The sequence below is a fragment of the Sorex fumeus genome, unplaced genomic scaffold, assembly GCF_029834395.1.
Source record: "Sorex fumeus unplaced genomic scaffold, SorFum_2.1 ptg000050l, whole genome shotgun sequence".
Taxonomy (NCBI): Eukaryota; Metazoa; Chordata; class Mammalia; order Eulipotyphla; family Soricidae; genus Sorex; species Sorex fumeus.
The window spans coordinates 12,094,999-12,117,269 of record NW_026606107.1 but is presented as its reverse complement, the minus strand read 5'-3'; the positions used below and the strand labels follow the sequence as shown (position 1 = coordinate 12,117,269).

The following is a 22,271-nucleotide window of genomic DNA, read 5'->3' as shown; positions in this document are numbered from 1 at the left end:
TATCATAATAAAATTATTTTATTATTATCTACATTTTATTATTATTATCTATATTATCTACATTTATTATTATCTACATTTTATTTATCTTGAATATTTTTACTAAAGTTACATAAAAAATCTTTCTTAGTGATGATAGACTCTTACATTCATATACCATGCACAATTTGTTTTCAGTTACTGGCAGATCTTGAGAACAGCTCCATGTTTGCTCATGATCTTGATTGTCAGAAGCTCTTAATGGAAGCAATGAAGTATCATCTCTTGCCTGAGAGAAGACTCATGATGCAGAGTCCTCGTACAAAACCTAGAAAATCAACTGTGGGGGCACTTTATGCTGTTGGAGGCATGGATGCTATGAAAGGTACAAAGAACACAATAATTTAGAAACTATCATGTTATATCATAATTCTTAATACCCTCCAAATTAGGAGGATGTTATTAAAGTTATTTTATATTTCAATTTGTGCTTTTTTGAGATAATATTCAGTTTACAAGTGTGAAAATATTTATCTGTGTTAATATTACAATGTTGTCATAAGATGTCTACCACCAATGGCCTCAATATCTTCCCACAAAAGTTCTGTTGTACTGTTTCTACACAACTCCCATAGTCATAGCTTATGATAGTGTCTTCATTCAAGACACTTCAAGACACTTCAAAACACTTCAAAACACTTCAAAATTAGTGTCTTCATTGGATATTTGATATATGCCACATTTAACTAACTTATTTACTAGACATAAACTCCCTCATTACTTCTGTGTTGTAGCATTTCATCTCTTCATTTGTTGAACTGTACTCTGTGCTTGGTGTGTGTGTGTGTGTGTGCGTATGTGTGTGTGAACACAGCATAAGTTCTGTGTTCACACATATTGGGACTTACTTTCACTATTTCCATGAATTGACCATTTGTAAATAGCACTGCAAAGAGTATAAATATATATTTATGTTTTGGATTAATATTTTTGTGTTCTTTATATAGATATCAATAAATAGAAATGTGGGATCTTATCTTTTCTTTAAAATCTTTAAAATATTTTCTTTAAAAATTAGCAATATCATTCTCATCTGTGGAATATAATGTAACAGAATGGGAGACGAACACCCAAGATTAGTTGAGATAAGTACCAGGAGGTTTGCTCCACAGCATGAAAGCTGGCAGCACATGCTGGGGGCGGGGGGGGGGGGGGAAGCAGCTCAGATACAGAAGGGAACACCAAGTAAAGGATGTTTGGAGGATCCGTTAGGGATAGGAGACACGTGATTAAAGTAGACTATAGACCGAACACGATGAACACTCAATACCTCTGTTGCAAACCACAACTACCTAATGGAATGAGAAAGAAAAAGGGAATGTCCTGCCATAGAATCAGGTGGGGGTGGGGTGGGGGAATGGGGTGGAGGGTGTGAGACTTACTGGGATCATTGGTGGTGGAGAATGGGCACTGGTGGAGAGATGGGTGCTCGATCATTGTATAACTGAAAACCTAGCATAAAAATTTGTAAGTCTACAACTGTATCTCATGGTGTTTCACTAATAAATGATTTTAAAAATTAGCAGTATCAGAGGTACAGTGATAGTGAAGAGGTTAGGACACTTTCCTTGCTTGTAGCTAGCCTGGATTCAATCCCCAGCACCCTGTAAGTCCCATAAACATTTTGAGGAGTGCTCCCTGACCTCAGAACCAGGAGTAAGCTTTGAGCACTACCAGGTATGACCCCACCCAATACCAAATAACAATAGTAATTTCTCCTGGAATCTTAAGAGTTAATTTAAATGAAAGAGATAAGGTCATTCAAATGAATACTTTTGAGAGATTTGCTGTGTAGGCCTGTGGCCATTAGTGGCACTGCATGGTCTGGGGTTCAGTTCTAGGGCTTGAAGAGGAAGCAGGGAACACTAGGGCCACTTCAATTGTGCTCAGGGTTTCTGATGTGTGTTGTCACGGTCACTGTCACTGTTCTCCCGTTGTTCATCGATTTCCTCGAGCGAGCCCAGTAACGTCTCCATTGTGACAATTGTTACTGTGTTTGTCGTATCGAATACGTCACGGAGTAACTTGCCAAGCTTTGCCGTGTGGGCGAGATACTCTCGGTAGCTTGCCGGGCTCTCCGAGAGTGGCGGAGGAATCGAACTGGATTGCAAGGCAAACGCCCTACGCTCTGTGCTATCTGATGTGTGTAGAATAAATATTTACTCCCATTAAGTTCGGTGTTCTTTAGTTTCAGTCTGTGTTTATTTTGCCACGAAGAAACTCTCTAATTTGATGCAGTTTAATTTGATTTTTTTTAATTTGGCTGACATTTCCAACAGCATCATAACACTGAAGAAATCGCAGAGATTCCTGCACATATTTTCCTCAATACGGTTTATAGATTCAGTCTGTTCTCAACTCTTTGATATAGTTTTAACTATATTTTATGTCAGGGCTTTTATGTAATTATCTTTTATATAAGGTATCTTTTATGATATAGATATGTTATGGCATAACTTTAAGTTTTTATACATGATTATCCAGTTTTCCAAACACTGATTTTGAAAATACTAACTTTACTCTATTTAATGTTATCAGAACTTTTGACAAAAACTGGTTGACAATAAATCTGAGAATTTATCCTTGGGGTTCTTTTCTTACTGAACCACTGTGGATTACAGAGTTACAGTGTTGTATTCACTAATTTTGTTGAGGGGTTATGCATCTATGTTCACCAGGAAAATTGTTCTGAAAAGTTCTTTCTAAAAGTGCCTCTATCTGCTTTGAGTATTATTATAATATTGTCATCTTAGTCATTGTTAAAGTGGATTTTTTTCTCTTATAGTTTGTAAGTACTCAAGTGGTAAAGGTGGTAATTCTTCTCTGAAGTTTTGATAAAACTCAACAGTGAACCCATGTGGAAAAGGACTTTCAGTCTTGTGCAAGATTCTTTATTAAGGTTTCAGTTTCCTTCCAGATGATTCTCTGTATGATTTCCACTTCCTTCAGGTTCAGTTTTGGGAGATTACATGATTATAAGAATCTGTCCATTTCTTTCTGTTCTCCAGCTTAACAGAAAAAAATTTATAGTAATCTCTGATATTATCATGATTATATCAGGGGTCTATTATAATTTCCTCCCTCCATCTTCAGTTTAATTTATTTTATCATTTTATCATTTAATCCTTCATAGTAAAGCTAAAATTTGTCTCTATTGTTTATTCTTTCAAAGAACCAGCTGCTTATTTCACTTATTCTTTAAACAATTTTTTTGATTTTTGTATTATTAATTGCTGTTCTAGTTTTTATTGTGTCCTTTAGTCTACAACTGTTTTTGACTCATGTATTGTTTCTTCTCCAAATTTTTAAGATGTTTGTTTTGGTTGTTTATTTGGTCTTTTTCCTTCTTTCCTAATCTAGACTTGCATTGCTATGAATTACCACATAATACAATTTTTATATACCCCATAGATTTTTATAGCTTGTTCCTCCAGTCTTATTAAATTTTGATCAATCTTTTAATTTACTACTTTATTTACTTTTTGATTATTTAGCAGTCATTATTTAGCAGTGTTTTATTCAACTTCCAAATGTTAGAGGTTTTCTCCGCCTTCTCTTTGAGGTTTTGTTTTCTGAAAGAATGCTTTGTATGATTTTTATATGTAATTTCTTTGCATGTTTGCATTATGCCATAGTGTGTGATCTTTCCTGGACAAAGTCCCATGTACACTAGAGAAGAATGTCTATTTGTCTTTGGGGGAATGGAGGGCCCTGAGTATATCTGTTTTTTTCAGTTCTTCTATCTCCTTGTATGATTACTATTATTCTTGCTGATCTGTCAACTGGCAAAAGCACAGTACTGAAGTCTCCACAAATATAATGCTCTTGTCACTGTATTTCTTCAGATATGTATAGCTCTCATTTTTTATTCTTTTGAAGAAAGATAATTTTACTAATATTTATTTAAAAGCTGTGAAGTAAAGGAAAACTACTGTGTGTTCAAGAGGGAGCACAGACTTCTCCAGAGTGAAAGAAAACAAAATCAAACAAAGAAACATAGAGACAAGCAAGTGAGACATGCATTAGTTAGAGAATACAGGCTTGTAGAGCAAGCCATCTCTGAGTTTTTAAAATTGGTTTCTTTATGTGCATAATCACATATCAAAATGAAAATGTGCCACTTTCACAATCATTAGGTATCTATGTGGTAAATATACTATTTTTATCATAAATATTTCAGGAATCATGACAAAAGCTTTCTCTAAAGCTATTGACATAATCATATTATTTTTTATCTTTCCGCATGTTGACATGGTGAATAATCTGAATAATCTTAACAAAATTTTTGAAGGACATTCATATTGAAAAATATATGTAACTGTTAAGTGGAAGATATAAGAAGATGGAAAAGTATTCTATCCTCATGTATTAGAACAATCACGAGGTTTAAACTGGTCATTTTACCCAAATTATTATACAGGTTTACTGCAATCCCCATCAATATCCCTATCAAATTTGTGAAGACAAAAATGAAAAATGCACATTTGAAAGGCAGGGAGAAATATCCGTGTTACATTCTTAGCACTGTAGCCCTGTAGCACTATCCTCCAATTGTTCATTGATTTGCTTAAGCGGGCACCAGTAACATCTCCACTGTGAGACTTGTTGTTACTGTTTTTGGCATATCAAATACACCATGGGAACTTGCCAGGTTCTGCTGTGCAGACGAGATACTCTCAGTAGCTTGCCAGGCTCTCTGAGAGGGACGTTAGAATCGAACCATGTCAGCCGTGAGCAAAGCAAACAACCTATCCGCTGTGCTATCGCTCCAGCCCTTGTAATAGCTGCACTGTAGCACTGTCCTCCCGTGGTTCATCGATTTGCTCGAGCGGGCCCAGTAACGTCTCCATTGTGAGACTTTGTTGTTACTGTGTTTGGCATATCAAATACGTCATGGGGAGCTTGCCAGGCTCTGCCGTGCAGGTGAGATACTCTCGGTAGCTTGCCAGGCTCTCCGAGAGGGACTGAGGAATCGAACCCAGGTTGGCTGCATGCAAGGCAAACACCCTATCCACTGTGCTATCACTCCAGTCCCTTCTTATAGTTATAATAAATTAATGTTATATTTTCAATTATAATCTTTTTGGTTGTCATCATGGAACATAATATGGACGAACATAAAAGGTGCATTTTTAATTTATTTTAGTTAGGGGGTCAGACGAGGACATGTTGAGAATGTACTACTGATTCTATGCTCCTGATAGTTCTAAGGGGACCATACATATCACAGTGGTAGTGCATTTGCCTTGGTTGCACAGCCAGCCTGGCTGAGCCAGGTTCAATTTCTCCGCCCCTCCTGGAGAGCCCAGCAAGCTACCGAGAGTATCTCGCCTGCACGGCAAAGCCTGACAAGCTACCCGTGAGGTATTCAACATGCCAAACACAGTAACAACAAGTCTCACGATGGAGACATTACTGGGCCTGCTCCAACAAATCGATGACCAATGGGAGGACCATGCTACTGTGCTAATATATACATACACACATATGTATACACACATATATGTATATATTTGAGATATATGTATATATATGTACACACATATGTGTATATATATGTACACACACAAACCTGGATCTGTTGTGTTTTAGGTAAGTGCTATAAGTCCTATTTTACCTCAGAGACACATTTTTGAATCATTACAAAAAATATATGAAATGCTTGAAGAAATAGGGACAAATGATGCTGCTAAGGAACTAAATATATCTCTAGAAAGCAGTAGAAAGAAATAGAAGTGATGCAACTCATTGGAAAAGCCTATGCCTTGTGACATGAGGTTGCTGGTTAAATTCTGGGTACTAAAGCAAAATAAAGAAAAAATAAAACAGTGGTGTGAAAGGCGGGATAGTACAGTGAGCTAGATGCTTTTCTTGCATCTGGATTTGATTCCTGCATCATATATGGTACCACAGTCTGCAGGATTATCTCTTGATGAAATAAATATATAGCATTTATAGTAATAATTAAAAACTAGTAGAGCATTTGCCTTATATGTATGAGCGCCTTTCCTGGTACAATATGGGGGTTGGTATGGAAATATAAAGCATGTTCTTGTTGATGCATAGCACAAACTAGTTATAAATGAGGGTGAATTGTTCCATTAGCTGAATAACACTTTGGCCATGGTCAGGGCTTACTTCTAGCTTCATATTAATAACCACAGTTCTGTAGGGGCATATGTTGTGCTAAGATTGAACTCAGGTCAGTCAAATATCAAGCAAATGCTGTGCTCTCTCCAGCCCCATTATTGAATCTTTATTGACAGGTCTAGTTTCCCACTGATTGAGCGACAGGATCACCATCTCTGTGAAGATTACATATCAAAAGTATGATTCTTAAGTCCTTGAGCAAGATATTCCTACCAGCACTGCTCTTTAGATTCACGACCTAAAACTCCAAGGAAATGCAAGTCCAAGCTGCTGAAATTCTTGGACACAGCAGTCACCGTCACTGAAAACTCTGGGGTGTTCTGGAGATGGAGGCGGCCATATTCCTAACCTGCCAAAGCCCCGCAGTCGCTACCATGCCCAGAAGAGCATTTATAAGAAATGTTCTTACCTGGGCCGTTGGGAATTTCTGTTTTGTATTTTCCAGTTTTTTTAGGCACAATTATTAAGATTGATAATGATAACGTTAATGATAACATTTCACACATATAAAGTTTGAACACTACAGCAAGCTAGATATTGTCATCCCACCAATGTTCTAAGGACCACTACAATCCACTCATTCACCCTCACCCTTGGAAAACTGAGTTCTATAGGCTAACTTTTGAATTATCTTCCCATTGGTTATGTTATTCACTAACTTTCTTTACGTCCCACATAAGAGATAAATTGTCACTTTTCTTCTGACTGACTTCACAAAGTTCTATCTAGAGAACAAGTCCATCTATAAAAATAATACACACTACTTTCATCCATGTAGCAGAGAATTACATAATTTCATAATTTTTATAGTTGAGTAGCATTTCATTTCATATATATATAAATCAAATTTTGTAGGTCAAATTATTCTTCAAACTAATAAATAAGGTGAGAGTGATATGTTATCACTTCTAGATCCAAGTGAGGTTTATAGATTTTGTAAATTAAATATATTTTATAAATTATATATGTTATATATATAATTTATTTATCTACTTACTATTCTTGGGAACTAGGGTTTGTACCAGATAGTATGCTAGTGTGACTCTAGGGTTATCTTTAGTAACTCAATGAATTTCGCCATGCAAAACAGAAGCAAGAGTAAACAGGAAGATTTATATAAAATTAAGATGCTTCAGGAGTGTGAAACAAATTTTGACTATAACAAAAAGACACCCTTCAATTGAGAGAAAAATCTTTTCTCACAACTCATCTGCCAAAGGTTAATATATGTGCTATTAACATAAATATAAAACTTGAAAACTTAACAGTAAATCTGTTTGCAATTAACAAAATCACAATTACATAATTAGAATGTCCAAAAATTAATATAATGAATTACTATAAAAATACAATGGTTGTGTAAATAGTATTGAATTGCATTTTTCTGATTTAATATATGCTTTTCACATCTCTGTTGTACTGACATAAACATAATATAATCTAAAATTCATAAAGAAGCCATAAATCACATATATCAAACATGTATGCTTTTTTCTAACCTCATTTGAATGCAGAAGTGATAACATATTACTTTCACCTTGTTTCTTAGTTTAAAGAATAATTTGGGCTACTAAATTTGAGATTTAGTACCTAATTATATGTTTCAAATTTTAGGTACATAAATATAATACCTATGATGCTCATTTAACTTTATATACATATGACTCAACTGTTGTTTTATTAACAGGTACCACTACAATAGAAAAATATGACCTCCGTACCAACAACTGGATAGATATTGGTATCATGAGTGGACGCAGGCTTCAGTTTGGAGTTGCAGTTATTGATAATAAACTTTATGTCGTTGGAGGAAGAGATGGCTTAAAAACTTTAAATACTGTGGAATGTTTTAATCCTATTGGCAATATTTGGACTGTTATGCCTCCAATGTCAACACATAGACATGGTTTAGGTAAGAACTTAATTGCATATAGTTTCCAAAACCGCATAGTTAATAGAGCTTTACAAAAATAATAACGATCTAAAGATGTTGGAGCGATAGCACAGTGGTAGGGCGTTCGCCTTACAAGCGGCCAACATGGCCGACCTGAGTTCGATTCCTCCGCCCCTCTCGGAGAGCCCGGCAAGCTACCGAGAGTATTGGATATGCCAGACACAGTAACAACAAAGTCTCCAATGGAGACGTTACTGGGCCCGCTCGAGCAAATCGACGATCAACGGGAAGGCCTTTACCTTTACCTTTACCTTTAAAGATGTTGAGGATTCAGCCAAACACTTGGTGAAAATATTCCCCAAATGCCGAAAAGTTTATTCCAATATCAACATTCTATGAAGATTTTCTTGATGCATTTATTAATTCTGCTTTAAAATTGTTTTATGAGGCCTATTTATCTCCTATCATTATTTTAAAAGGGGTACAATTTTAGAAATTATTAACTTTTGGAAGTAATAAATTATTGGGGCTGGAACGAGAGCACATCAGGTAAGGTGTCTGCCTTGATGAGGCCCACCCAGGTTTGATTCCTCTATCCCTCTCGGAGAGCCCAGCAAGCTAGGAGAGTATCCCGCCCTAACGGCAAAGCCTGGCAAGCAGCCTGCCATGTATTCGATATGCCAAAAACAGTAACATCAAGTCTCACAATGGAGATATTACTGGTGCCCGCTGGAGCAAATCAGTGAACAACGGGAGGACAGTGCTATAGTGCTACAATAAATTATTGAACAAAAAATTGCAATGGAAAAATTCTTCTATCCTTAGGCACTTCATATTAGGGAGATACTATGTTTCTAGTCAGAGAAATTGTGTACCTTCCTGAAAGAGAAAAAGCATGCAGGTCTATGGTAAGGATATTTAATGGTGAAAAATACCATTTTATTTAAGAGGAGCTCTAACATTATCCTTCAGCTAGAGGCTTCCATTTAGTTAAACAGCAAGAAATTGAGTTAAAACATCTGGAACAGTGAAGAATTTTGATTCCCTTGAATATTTTTCTTGGTATATTTTTAATATATACGTTGTATGTTTTGAATGTTTTAAATTACATATGGGGATACATATATATGTATTAAGATCACTATATTTTGAGATAGTGCATAGAGTTATCTATCCACATAGAATAGTACATAGAGATAGGGTTACAGTGTTTGAATGTATCTGGGTGATCCTGGTTTGAAATCATGGCATGGCATACAGTCCTTAGAACACAGCAAGGGGTCAATCCCAAGTACAGAGTCAGGAATAGCCTCTGACTGAGCATCGTGGGTATGACCTAAAACACACCACACACACACACATACACACACACACACATACACATACTCACGCACACACGCAGACATGCATGCACGCACACATAATATTTAATCAAATGTTTTCAAAAACTAACCTTTGCTTAGCTAAAAAAAGTGGCAAAGGCAGAACTAGTATTAATTGCCCAAATCATCTGACAATATGTTAATGTCAAAATATACTTGATATTTCTAAAAGAATTGAAAAGATGATGAGAATATATCACAAATATGCTTATTGAAATAGTGAAGAAGCTGGGGAGGACGGGGGCTGGCAAGGGTGCAGACAATTACATGAATTCCCAGAGTAAAGAAACAGCAGCAAGAAAGGGGATATTCGTGTTATTTCATTATGCTGACCTAACCACAACAAAATTCTGCATAATTTCATAGTTCTCTTTATCTCTAAAATAAAAAAAATAAAAAAGCCTACCACAGTTAGCCTACATTTCTAAAAATTATCTGAGAATCGCTGTTATATGTTATAACATATATATGTTATATAGAGCTTATTTTCAGACAGAGACATTGAAATTATGACAGGAAATATTTGATCCCTTTATCTGTAAAAAGGGTTCCCTAGAGAAAATATATTTTATATTACCTCACTCGAATTCAGCATTTCAATAATAGAACCCTCCTTTGATATCATAACTAGATCTAAAATTTTTCTCAGGGTTAAGAGGATATATTTAGTTTGCTATCAGAATCAGTAAGTCATGGATGTACAAACAAAATCATTTAAAATATGCTTCCATAAAGTAACACTACCATTATGTAACGAGATCTCATCCAAGTTGTACCCATTAGGTGTAGCCACACTTGAAGGACCAATGTATGCTGTTGGAGGTCATGATGGATGGAGTTATCTAAATACTGTAGAGAGATGGGACCCTGAGGGACGTCAGTGGAATTATGTGGCCAGTATGTCAGCTCCTAGAAGCTCAGTTGGTGTTGCTGCATTAAACAACAAGTAAGTGAACCCACACATGAGCAATGAGCAATTTGTTCTACAGTCTTCTGGAAGAGAACTTCAGTGATATGTTCCATCAATCAAAAAATGTTCCCATTGAACATAAAGTAACAAAATAGGAGACTAACACCCAAGAATGGCCGAGATTAGTACCAGGGATTTTTCTCCATGGCTTGGAGGCAGCCACACATGCTAGGGGAAAAGGCAGCTCAGATAGAGAAGGGAGCACCAAATAAAGGGTGTTGGGAGGATCCTCCCAGGATGGGAGATGCATGCTGAAAGTAGACTCTAGACCAAACATGATTGCCACTCAATGCCCGTTTTGCAAACACAACAGCCAAAAGGAGAGAGAGAACAGGGGAATGCCCTGCCACAGAGGCAGGGTGGGATGGGGGAATGGGGGATAGGAGGGATACTGGGATCCATGGTGGTGGGAAATGGACACTGGTGGAGGGATGGGTATTTGATCATTGTATAATTGAAACCCAAACACAAAATTTGTAAGTCTACAACTGTACTTCATGGTGTCTCACTAAAAAAAATAAAAAAGTATATAAGGAAAAAAATAAAAATAAACAAATAACACCCCCCAAAAAACCATTCCCATTAACTACTATATTCTAGTTATGAATAATAAAATAAAAACTTTCATTGGAACCCTCTCCTAATAATGCTGCATTTTTTTTCTAAAATGGTTATTTTGTTAAGTGTTCCGTAGCTTCTTACTTTTCAATATATAGACCTGGGACAACCAGAATTGATTATTTTTGAGATATATTTAGAAATGCTGAAACATGGCCCTATATTCTATCTCCTGAATCAGTTTTGTATTAATGAGATCCTTAACTATCATATAAATTTAATAAATGTTTTCAGTGGTTAACTAGTTACAATTCTACCCTTAAAATCCACTACTTTGTGAGTTAGCCAGATAGTACAGTGGGTAGGGTGCTTGCTTGCACGCAACAGACACATATTTAATTATCAGCATCCCTTACGATCCCCAGTCCACCAAAAGAGTGACTTCTGAGGACAGATCCTGGGGTAAGACCTGAGCACTGCAGGGTATAATCCAAAAACTAACCCAAAAAAATTCTACTTCTTTTCATTATGACTAAATTTTTGACTTATACTACTTCAATTTAATAAAAGAAATAATTTTGTTCTTTCCCATACCTACTCCTGAGTAGTCCGGTTTGCTACTTCTAGCATTACATACAGCCACATCATTCTAAAGTTATTTCTTCTCAATCACTTGACTATAAAAGCAGACTAATATGCTAAACCCAGCTATGTTAGGGGTAATTAAGAACTTGAATTGTTACTTCTTCTTGGCAATTATGTGCTTCATGAAAAGGGATACATGAAAACAATAATCAGCCTATATGAAAAACTTACTTGAATGATAATAACTTTAGGCACTAGGATTAGTAACTGGCAAGAGATAGCTTTGTGTCTACACTGACTATACATAAATCCAATGTCTAAACAACCCCATTGGAAATTTTTATACATATCGCATTTGGTCCCTTGTGCAAGAAGATATATAATGTATTTATAATTAAGAGACCTTGATTATAGTTACTTAAATCTTAACATATAGCCAGGGATGACCTGAATGTTCTCAGGTAACTAAGTATATTTTAGTACCATGACAGAATAGACTGAAATAAGCACATCTGACTCATAATTTTATTTTGTTGATTTTCTATTATTCTCAGCTAAGCATGAAGGGTGATTTGGGGCATATGGTTAGGTAAGTGTTATTCTTCTTGGATTCAAGGTTAAATTTAAATTATACTTATAAAAAGCTCATAAAAAGAATTGACATTGTAAAGTTTATGAGCCAAATAAATTTCATGACTCACAAATATTCTTAGATATTTTGTTTATTCCTATTTATTTTGTTTGAGACCATATATGGTGGTTCTCAGAAACTAATCCTAGCTCTCTACAGTGGAATCATTCTAAGAGGTGCTCAGGGGACCATTCAGTACTGGGTAGTGAACTCAACCCCAGTGTACAGAACAAAAAATCAGCTAATGGAACTCTCACTCAAGTTCCTCTTATTTATTGAGTTAATGTCTTCTTACTGACAAGTGTTTTATACTAAATTAAAATTAATAAGGCCTCTGATTCTAATTATTTGAACTTAATAATATTGGAAGGTTTCTGGATTTGAAGTTTCGAAAAATCCTATTATTTAAAATTATTTATACTTAATTTTCAATACTATGAGGTATAATTGGGAAATATTGGCAGTATTTTTTATATATCAATTTGCTAAACTTGGCTTCCCACGTAAACTTTTAATTTATTAATAAATTAGTATTATTAATTAGTAATTAATGTGGAAGGTGTTGTTAGGGTAAATCTTAAGTGCCCTGAGTTATCTCTCCATTCATAAACTGAGACCATTAGACACAAAATAGTAATGGAATAGAATATATACTGAAAGACTTGAAATGTTTTGAACAATGTTCTATTTCCTTTCTATACAAAAATTGGAATTAATATAGGTGCGTAAGAATTTCTCTCTTTTTTCTAGACTATATGCTATTGGTGGTCGTGATGGAAGTTCCTGTCTCAAATCGATGGAATATTTTGATCCACACACTAACAAGTGGAATCTCTGTGCTCCAATGTCAAAAAGGCGTGGAGGTGTAGGAGTTGCAACATACAATGGATTCTTATATGTTGTAGGGGGCCACGACGCTCCTGCTTCCAATCACTGCTCCAGGCTTTCTGACTGTGTGGAAAGGTAAAATACTACTATTCTTTTTAATGTGGTTATTTCGTTTATATTTTCCAAAATGTAAAAAGGACTTTAGACTAGTATAAATTCATCTTCCAAATGTTAATCATTTCAGAAGATTATTTAACTTTCAATTTTATCATAGACTCAAAATGTCTGTACCCTCGCTTGTATATTTCATGAAAATGATAATTTCATGATTTGGTTTTTTTTGGTTATACTATAAAATAATGAGACAAACTGATATAAGAACAAAGATAATTTTATGCCAGACAATATCCCTCCATCTATTCACTAGACAAAAATAAAAACAAATTTACTGTGTGTAAAATCAAAGCTGTGTTCATCTTTTTGATGAATTGTTGGATTCCATTTGCTAATCTTTTCAGATTTGGCACAATATAATGTAAAATTCTTTCCCAGGGAGAGGTGTAAGTAGTATTTCAATCTCTTTCTACTACGTTACTTAGGTTTTGAGAAAAATAACCTCTTTTAAAAATATATACTGTTTGGGATGAATAAGTGTATTATTTTTTAAATAATTATATGATCTGTAATTATATCATTTTAAATTTCTTTCAAGATAGAAAACATGTACACAAAAGTAATGTTAAATATTAGTAACTAAATACCAGTAAAAATTACAGAAATAATTGCCTATAGTGGAGTCACTTGAAATTCATGGAGAAAAATAAGGTTTCATGTTATTATTGTTTCAGTAAAAGGGTTAATAGTGTTTAAGAAATTTATACTATTTATTTAGGAAGGTGCTAAACAATACCAGCACCTATAAGTGTCTATGGTTCTCTGTTGTCATCTCTAGCATGACATTTCTTTTTTTTCCTTTTTTTCCCCTTTTTTAAATAATTTCATTTATTGAATCACCATTAGAGCAGTTACAAAGATTTCAGGTTTAAGTCTCGGTCATACAATGAAACAGTCATCCCTTCATCAGTGTCCATTTTCCACCACCAAAAACCCCAGTATATGCCCATCCCACAACCTCCCTCTACCTGTGGGATAGATGATTTCCACATTACTCTCTCTCTACTTTGATTACATTCAATATTTCGACACTAGACCCACCATTATTATTTGGGATTTTACCGCAACACTCAGATCTGCCAAAAAGGCAACAGTAGACAATTTGTTTTCTATTTCTGGTTATGAATAACATAGGATGTTGTGAGACTGCAGTTGTGGCTGTGTGATTTTGGAATTCCAAAATTTTAACAATTAACCCTGGAGGGATTTCTGCCAAAACTTGCTGGGTTCCGAGATATGTTCCTGAGTCTCTTGGATCATGGCCATTAAGCAGCTTGATCAGGAGCCAGAAAAGCCATTGGTGGGTGACGACTCAGGATCTAGTTGGGGCGGGAAGGAAGGGGACGGCTCCACCCCCATCTGTGAGGCCCCACATGTCTCATCACTGCGGGCCCAAACCTGATCTAGAAGATGGCAGCCACAGAGCCGCCAAGGGGAGCAGAGGGACAACATCATTTCCCCCCTGGGGTGGTCTGGAGCTGGTAAACCATTGCAGGGACCAGGGGCATCTCTGCCAAAAGCCGCTGGGTTCCAAGATTTGTCTCTGAGTCTCTGGGATCATGGGCGTTAAGCAGTTCTATCAGAAAGCAGAGAGCCCTTGCCTCCAATTATATAGCTGAGGTGGTTTATGGGTGTGTCTCCCACATACCTAACTTTTAAAAATAATTATTTGTTTATTTATTCATTTTTGCCTTTTGAGTCACCCCCAGCAGTGTTCAGGAGTCACTCCTGGCTCTGCACTTAAGAATTACTCCTAGTGGTGCTTGGGGAACCATATGGGATGCTGGGGATTGGACCCGGGTTGGCCGCATACAAGGCAAACACCCTACCCTCTGTGCTATCACTCCGGCTCCACATACCTAACTTTTGGCCATTTACTCTCTTGGTAAACTTTGCCCCAAGTTGTTGGGGTCTGGCCAAAGGCACAGCAGCAAATTTGGTAAAGGTAAAGGTAAAGGCCCTCCCGTTGATCGTCGATTTGCTCGAGCGGGCCCAGTAACGTCTCCATTGGAGACTTTGTTGTTACTGTGTCTGGCATATCCAATACTCTCGGTAGCTTGCCGGGCTCTCCGAGAGGGGCGGAGGAATCGAACTCGGGTCGGCCATGTTGGCTGCTTGTAAGGCGAACGCCCTACCCGCTGTATCTGAAAGTCTGAAGGCGCCATCAGGTTGCTGGTGCACTCACCTCACAGGTAAAGATTGACCTGGTGGTGGCACCATACTCCCTAGCCTGACATTTCTTTCCCATTACCAGTCCTCCTATTATTTGTTGATTGACAGTTACTGTTTGGTACATATATTTTTTCCCTGCAATACCACTCTCATGTTTTAGGCCCTTTACCTAATCCCCGCGTAAAAGCAAGTCAGCCTTAGCATTTTCCCTACCCTCAGCACCAATCTGGTGCTGTTAAGTTTGCGATCTAATGTACATGGCTTAATATTCATTGATATTGCCCGTACTCTTGATTTGGTTTCTATATGCCACAAATAAGTGATTATCCTCTAATTTTCCTTCTGCCTCTGCTTCTGGTTTTATCCTACTTGTCATTAACTTCATGAGTTTATTATTTTCTAATAGTGTTAACTAATATGACCTTCTAGTTCCTTGATGTAAGTCTGTATTGCTCTAAACTTACTCATTAATAGTGCTTTTGCTGTGTCCCGTGCTTACAATAGTTTGTCTTCATTTTCATTTATTTCAAGGAATCATTTTTTTTTTGTTTTTTGGGTCACACCCAGCTCAGGGGTTACTCCTGGCTCTGCACTTAGGAATCACTCCTGGCGGTGCTTGGGGGACCATATGGGATGCTGGAAATTGAACCTGGGTCGGCTGCGTGCAGGCAAATGCCCTACCCGCTGTGCTATTGCTCCAGCCCCTCAAGGAATCTTTTAATTTTGTTTTTGATCCAATATTCATTGTATAGCATTTTGTTCAATTTCTAATGTTATAGCTTTTATTTTTTTAAAATATGTTGATTGAGATTTTGTGGTTTGCAGTACTATTAATGGCGGTTTCTCATACACATACTTCCAACACCACATCCATTACTAGTGTAACCTTTCCCTCACCCAAGAATTCCAACACCCCTCTCTCTCAAGTCCCCTGAACTCAGTTGTGTGGATAGTTCTCTCAGTATATTGCCTTTGGGCCTTTGTTGCTACGTTGCTGTATATCTTTCAGTCCTACGTATAAGAAAGGTCTTTTTCACGGATTTCACTCAGTATGTTACTCTCTAGTTCCATCCATATTGCTGCAAATTGCATGGTTTAGAGCTTTTTAACTTAAATTTTTGGTTAATGCCTATTTTCATGTTACTTTGGTATAAATATATTTGATATGATTTCTAATTTTTGTGGACAGTCAAATTATGTTTCAGACTGTTGTCTAGTATGGAAAATTATTACATGTGCACTGGAAAGAAGGTGTATTGGCTTTTTGGTGTGACAGGTCCTCTGTACATCTCTTAATCCCACTCCTTTTAATTCATAATTTTTGAATTCTGTTTGCTTGTTGATGTTCTTTCTGATTAACTTGTCGAATGATGAGAGCAGGATGTGAAAGTCAAACACTATCACTGTGTTTTCATCAGAGTATCTCCTCAAGTACATTAGCAGGGGCTCTATAAATATGTCTGACCTCACTCGGTGCAACTATAGTTAAAATGACAGAGTTAAGCCCATTTTAAGGAATCAGTATCCCTATCCCTTAATCTCCTACCCTGTGCCTGACTGTCTCCACCAGGGCCCAACAGCTGAAGACCTCCGGGGCCCAGCCAAGGCCATGCTGGGACCACTCTCCACACACTTGGATGAGCCTCACGCATAAAAGAACATAAAAGACATCTTATCATCTCATTCCTACTTTGGACAAACTGGCAGGCTACCAAATGTAACCTGCCCACACAGCAGAGTCTGGCAAACTCCCCGTGGTATACCTAATATGCCAAATACCAGGGCTAGGACGAAGAAGACGTTACTGGCACCTGCTCGAGGCAATCGACGAACAACAGGGTGGTCGTGATCGTGATCGTGATCCCTTAATCAGTATATATTATCCAGCCCAATCTCTTTTTTTTCATTTTTTAAATAATGTTATTTGTTGAATCACCATGACAGCAGTTACAAAGCTTTCGGGTTTAAGTCTTGGTCATACAATGAAACACCCATACCTTCACCGGTGCCTGTACTCCCCCCAAAAAACCCCAGTATACCCACATCCCACACCCCCCCCCCTACTTGTGGGGCAGAAGATTTCCACATTACTCTCTCTCTACTTTGATTACATTCAATATTTTGACACCAGACCCACCATTATTATTTGAGATTTTACCCCAACACTCAGATCTGCTGAAAAGGCAACAGTAGACAATTTGTTTTCTATTGCTGGTCATGAATAACATAGGATGTCTCGTGGCTGCAGTAGTGGCTGTGCGATTTTGAAATTCGAAAATTTTAACAATTAACTCTGAGGGATTTCTGCACAAACCTGCTGGTTATGGAAATTTGCTCCTGAGTCTCTTGGATCCTGGTCGTTAAACAGATTAATCAGTAGCCAGAAAGGCCGTACATGGGTGGCAACTCGGGGTCTCGTTGGGACGGGGAGGAGAGGGCCGGGGAGGAGAGGGCCGGAACCACCCCCAACCCGTGAGGCCCTGCATGTCTCATCACTGAGGGCCCAAACCTGACTGTCCAGTGGCCTCTGGAGGATGGAGGCCACCAAGTCCCCTACAGGGAGCATGCTGAGGGACAGCACCCTTTCCTCCTGTAATGGCCTGGCAACAGTAACATACTGCAGGTCCAGACGCATTTCTGCCAAAAGTCACTGGGCTCCGAGATTTGTTTCTGAGTCTCTGGGATCATGGCCGTCAAGCAGTTTGATCAGGAGCCAGTGAGCCCAATCGTAGATGGCGACTCGGGGTCTTGTTGTGATGGGGAGAAAAGGGCCGGCTCCACCCTTATCCCATGAGGCCCAGCGTGTTTCATCACTGTGGGCCCAAACCTCACTGTCCAGTGGCCTCTGGAGAATGGCGGCCACTGGGCCACCAGGGGAAACAGGCCAAGGCACGAAACCTATTCCCACCTGGGGTGGCCCAGCGCCTATATCCTACTTCAGGGACTTGATGCATTTCTGCCCAAAGTCATTGGGTTTCGAGATTTCTTTCTGAGTCTCTGGGTTCATGGTCATTAAGCAGTTCGATCAGGAACCAGAAAGGCCATGCCTCCAATTAAATAACTGAGCTGGAGGTGGTTTGTGGATGTGTCTCCCACATACCTAACTTTTGGCTGTTTACTTTCTTGTAAACTTTGCCCCAAGTTGTTGGGGTCTGGCCAAAGGCACAGCAGCAATTTTGGGGTATCTAGAAGTCTGAAGGCGTGATCAGGCTGCTGATGCACTCGTCTCACAGGTACAGACAGACCTGCTGGTGGCACCATACGCCCCAACCCAATCTCTTATTGCTTCCTTTAACATGAATTCTATTTAGTCTGATACAAGTATGGCCATCCCTCCATTGTCAGTGTACCATTAACCTATATGTTTTTACCTAACTTTTCACTTAAGCCTTCATGTACATTTCTTGAGAACAGAAAAATGTCGGATTATTTCCTTATCTAGCAACACTATGTCTTTGACAGAGGTTCAGTCCATTGATATTTAGAGATACCATTGATATTAAAGTGTTTGTTGCTATTTTCTTTAATGGTATGGTAATTTTTGACATTCAACATTTTTATAGGAAGTCTTTTGGTATTCTTCTAAAGCTTGTTTCCATGAACAAAGAAAAAATGGTAAAATTATGTATATTTTTGCTAACACTTAAGTTTTCTTTATTTCTTTGCTTTTTTGCATAGTGGACAACTCACTTAATTTGAAGTGGTTTCTGAATTTGAAGTGGTTTCCTATTAGTTGAATTTGAGCTTTCTTAATGAGTTTTTTTTTCTTACCATATTCTGTTTAGTTAAACTATTCATTAGAGTAGAGAATAAATTATCTTAATACCCTACTAATTAGAGCTTTCTAATTTTTCTCCAATTATTTTTCAAACCATGCTTCAGGTATTTGCAAGTCTTAGTAGCAGTCTTTTAATATTTTAACTGTTATATATCATTTGTGAGTTTAAATTATGCAATATTATTTACTTTTGTTCTACAGAAGTTTCTATGTTATTATTGTCACCCTTCTTTCTTTCAAGTGCTACTGAAATAAAAAGTTATTTCCTCCTTTCATACTTGACTTTCATATAACCTTAAAAATTTAAAATTAGTCTTCTATAAAGCATATAAATATGTCTTAGTTTCTTTTAGAAACCTACTGTGTATTCTTAATTAGTTCTTTATGGACCTATAAATTTCCTCTATGGTTATAATGGGACTATATTTTAAAATAATATAAAAATTATTTTAATGAAATAAAGTTGCTCAGTTTATTCATAGCTTTGTAAGTGATATTAATTTCCAAATATTAACTTCCCATTTCACAGATTTTTAACTGCATCATTATCTTTACCTTTTATGGACAGTAGAAGAGTAAAATCATTGATATGGAAATAAAAATAAATATTGATAAATTTATAACTGTCGCAATATTTTAACTTTCCAGGAGAGTAGAAGACTAAAGGTATAAAAATAGCAATAGAAGATAAAATACTTCTTTTATATTATCTCAACTATTTCTGTTTACCTGAGAACTTTGTACAGTAATGTTACTTGAGCTATTGTCTAGTAATAATTTACTACTGTCACTGTCACTATCACTGTCCTCCCATTTTTCATTGATATGCTCAAGCGGGCCCAGTAAAGTCTACAATGTGAGACTTGATGTTACTGTTTTAGGCATATCAAATACATTCATGGGTAGCTTGCCAGACTTTGCAGTGTGGGCAAGATATTCTGGGTAGCTTCCTGGGTCCTCCGAGAGGGGCGGAGGTATCGAACCCAGGTTGGCCGGGTCAGTCGCGTGCAAGACAAATACCCTACCCACTGTGCTATCATGCCAGCCCATTTACTACAATTTCAAGAAATCCCTTTAGATTTTTGCGTACATATAAAAAATCAACTCATTTATGATTACTTATCTAAAATGTTGATTCATTTATTTTTTTTTAAATTTTTATTAGTAACACACCATGAGGTACAGTTGTAGACTTAGAGATTTTTGTGCTTGGGTTTCAGTTATACAATGATTGAGTACCCATCCCTCCACCAGTGCCCATTCTCCACCTCCAATGCTCCCAGCATCCCTCCCAAACCCCCACCCCCATCTCACCCCTCCCCTGTAGCAGGGCATTCCCTTTTGTTCTCTCTCTCCTTTTGGGTGCTGTGGTTTTCACAAGATGCATTAGTGGCAATCATGTTCAGTCTATAGTCTACTTTCATCATGCATCTCTCATCATGGGAGGATCCCCCCAACACCATTTACTTGGTGCTCCCCTCTCTATCTGAGTTGCCTTATCCCCCATCATGTGCAACTGGCCTCCAAGCCATGGAGTGAACCTCTTGGTACTTATATTGGCTATTCTTGGGTGTTAAGCTCCCATTTTGTTACTTTATATTCCCCAGATGAACGCTATCTTTCTATGTCTGTCCCTCTCCTTGTAATTCATTTCACTTACCATGATACTTTCCATGTAAAACCACTTGTATGTAAAGTTCATTATTTCATCTATTCTAACAGCTGCATAGTACTCCATTGCGTAGATGTACCAAAGTTTCCTTAACCAATCATCTGTTCCAGGGCACACGGGTTGTTTCCAGATTTTGGTTATTGTGAATAGTGCAGCAATGAACATAGACGTGCAGATGTCATTTCGACTGTACTTTTTTGCCTCTCCAGAATATATTCTCAGGAGTGGCATTGCTGGGTCAAATGGGAGCTCAATTTATAATTTTTTGAGAATCGTCCATACCGTTTTCCAAAAATGGCTGAACCAGTCGATATTCCTACCAGCAGTGAAGAAGAGTACTTTTCTCACCACATCTGCTTTTCATTTCTTTTTTTTTTTAATTTGTGAAACACCATAAGGTAAAGTTGTAGACTTAAAAATTTTTGTCCTTGGGTTTCACTTATACAATGATCAAGTACCCATTCCTCCACCAGTGTCCATTCTCTACCCCCACCAATCCCGGTATCCCTCACAACCCCTATCCCCCAAGCCCACCCTGACTTTGTGGCAGGGTACTCCCTTTTGTTCTCTGTCTCCTTTTGGGTGCTGTGGTTTGCACAAGAGGCATTGAGTGGCAATCAAGTTCGGTCTATAGTCTATTTTCAGCATGCATCTCCCATCCTGGGCGGATCTTCGCAGCACCCTTTATTTGGTGCTCCCATCTCTATCTGAGCTGCCTTTACCCCCAGAGTGTGCGGCTGGCCTCCAAGACATAGAGGAAACTTCCTGGTATTTATCACAGCTATTCTTGGGTGTTAGTCTCCTATTTTGTTACTTTATGTTCCCCAGATGAATGCAAACTTTCTATGTCTGTCCCTCTCTTTGTAGCTCATTTCGCTTAGCATGATATTTTCCAAGTCTTACCACTTGTATGTAAATTTCATCTGAATTTTTTTCTAACATCTACATAGTACTCCATTTTGTAGATGTACCAAAATTTCTTTAACCTGTCATCTGTTCTCGGGTACTCAGGGTTTTTCCATATTCTAGCTATTGTAAGCAGTGCTGCAATGAAAAAACAAGTGCACATGTCGCTTCGACTATAATTTTTTGCCTCTCCAAGGTATATTCCCAGGAGTGGTATTGATGAGTCAAATGGGAACTCAATTTCTAGTTTTTTGAGAATCATCCATAGAGTTTTCCAAAAGGGGTTGAACAAGTTGGCATTCCCACCAGCAGTGAAGGAGGGTCCGTTTCTCGTCACATCCGTGCCAGCACTGGTTGCTTTTGTTCTTTTGGATGTGGGCCAGTCTCTGGTATGAAATCAAATATCATGGTTGTATTAATCTGCACCTCCATGATGATTAACAATGTAGAGAATTTTCTCATCTGCCTTTTAGCCATTCAGATTTGTTCTTTGAGAAAGTTTCTGTTCATTTCATCACCCCATTTTTTGATT

The 22,271-nt window shown here is 37.5% G+C and overlaps 1 protein-coding gene across 1 annotated transcript in view; it reads left to right on the top strand.

Moving 5' to 3' along the window:
- The window catches only part of KLHL4 (kelch like family member 4), a 128,051-nt gene that overhangs the window by 63,915 nt on the left and 41,865 nt on the right, over nt 1–22,271 (top strand). The window contains exons 6-9 of the mRNA XM_056124111.1: nt 178–364; nt 7,877–8,101; nt 10,249–10,411; nt 12,960–13,172. Of these exons, the coding sequence (XP_055980086.1) occupies nt 178–364; nt 7,877–8,101; nt 10,249–10,411; nt 12,960–13,172 (788 nt within the window). The remainder of the gene's footprint in view (nt 1–177; nt 365–7,876; nt 8,102–10,248; nt 10,412–12,959; nt 13,173–22,271) is intronic.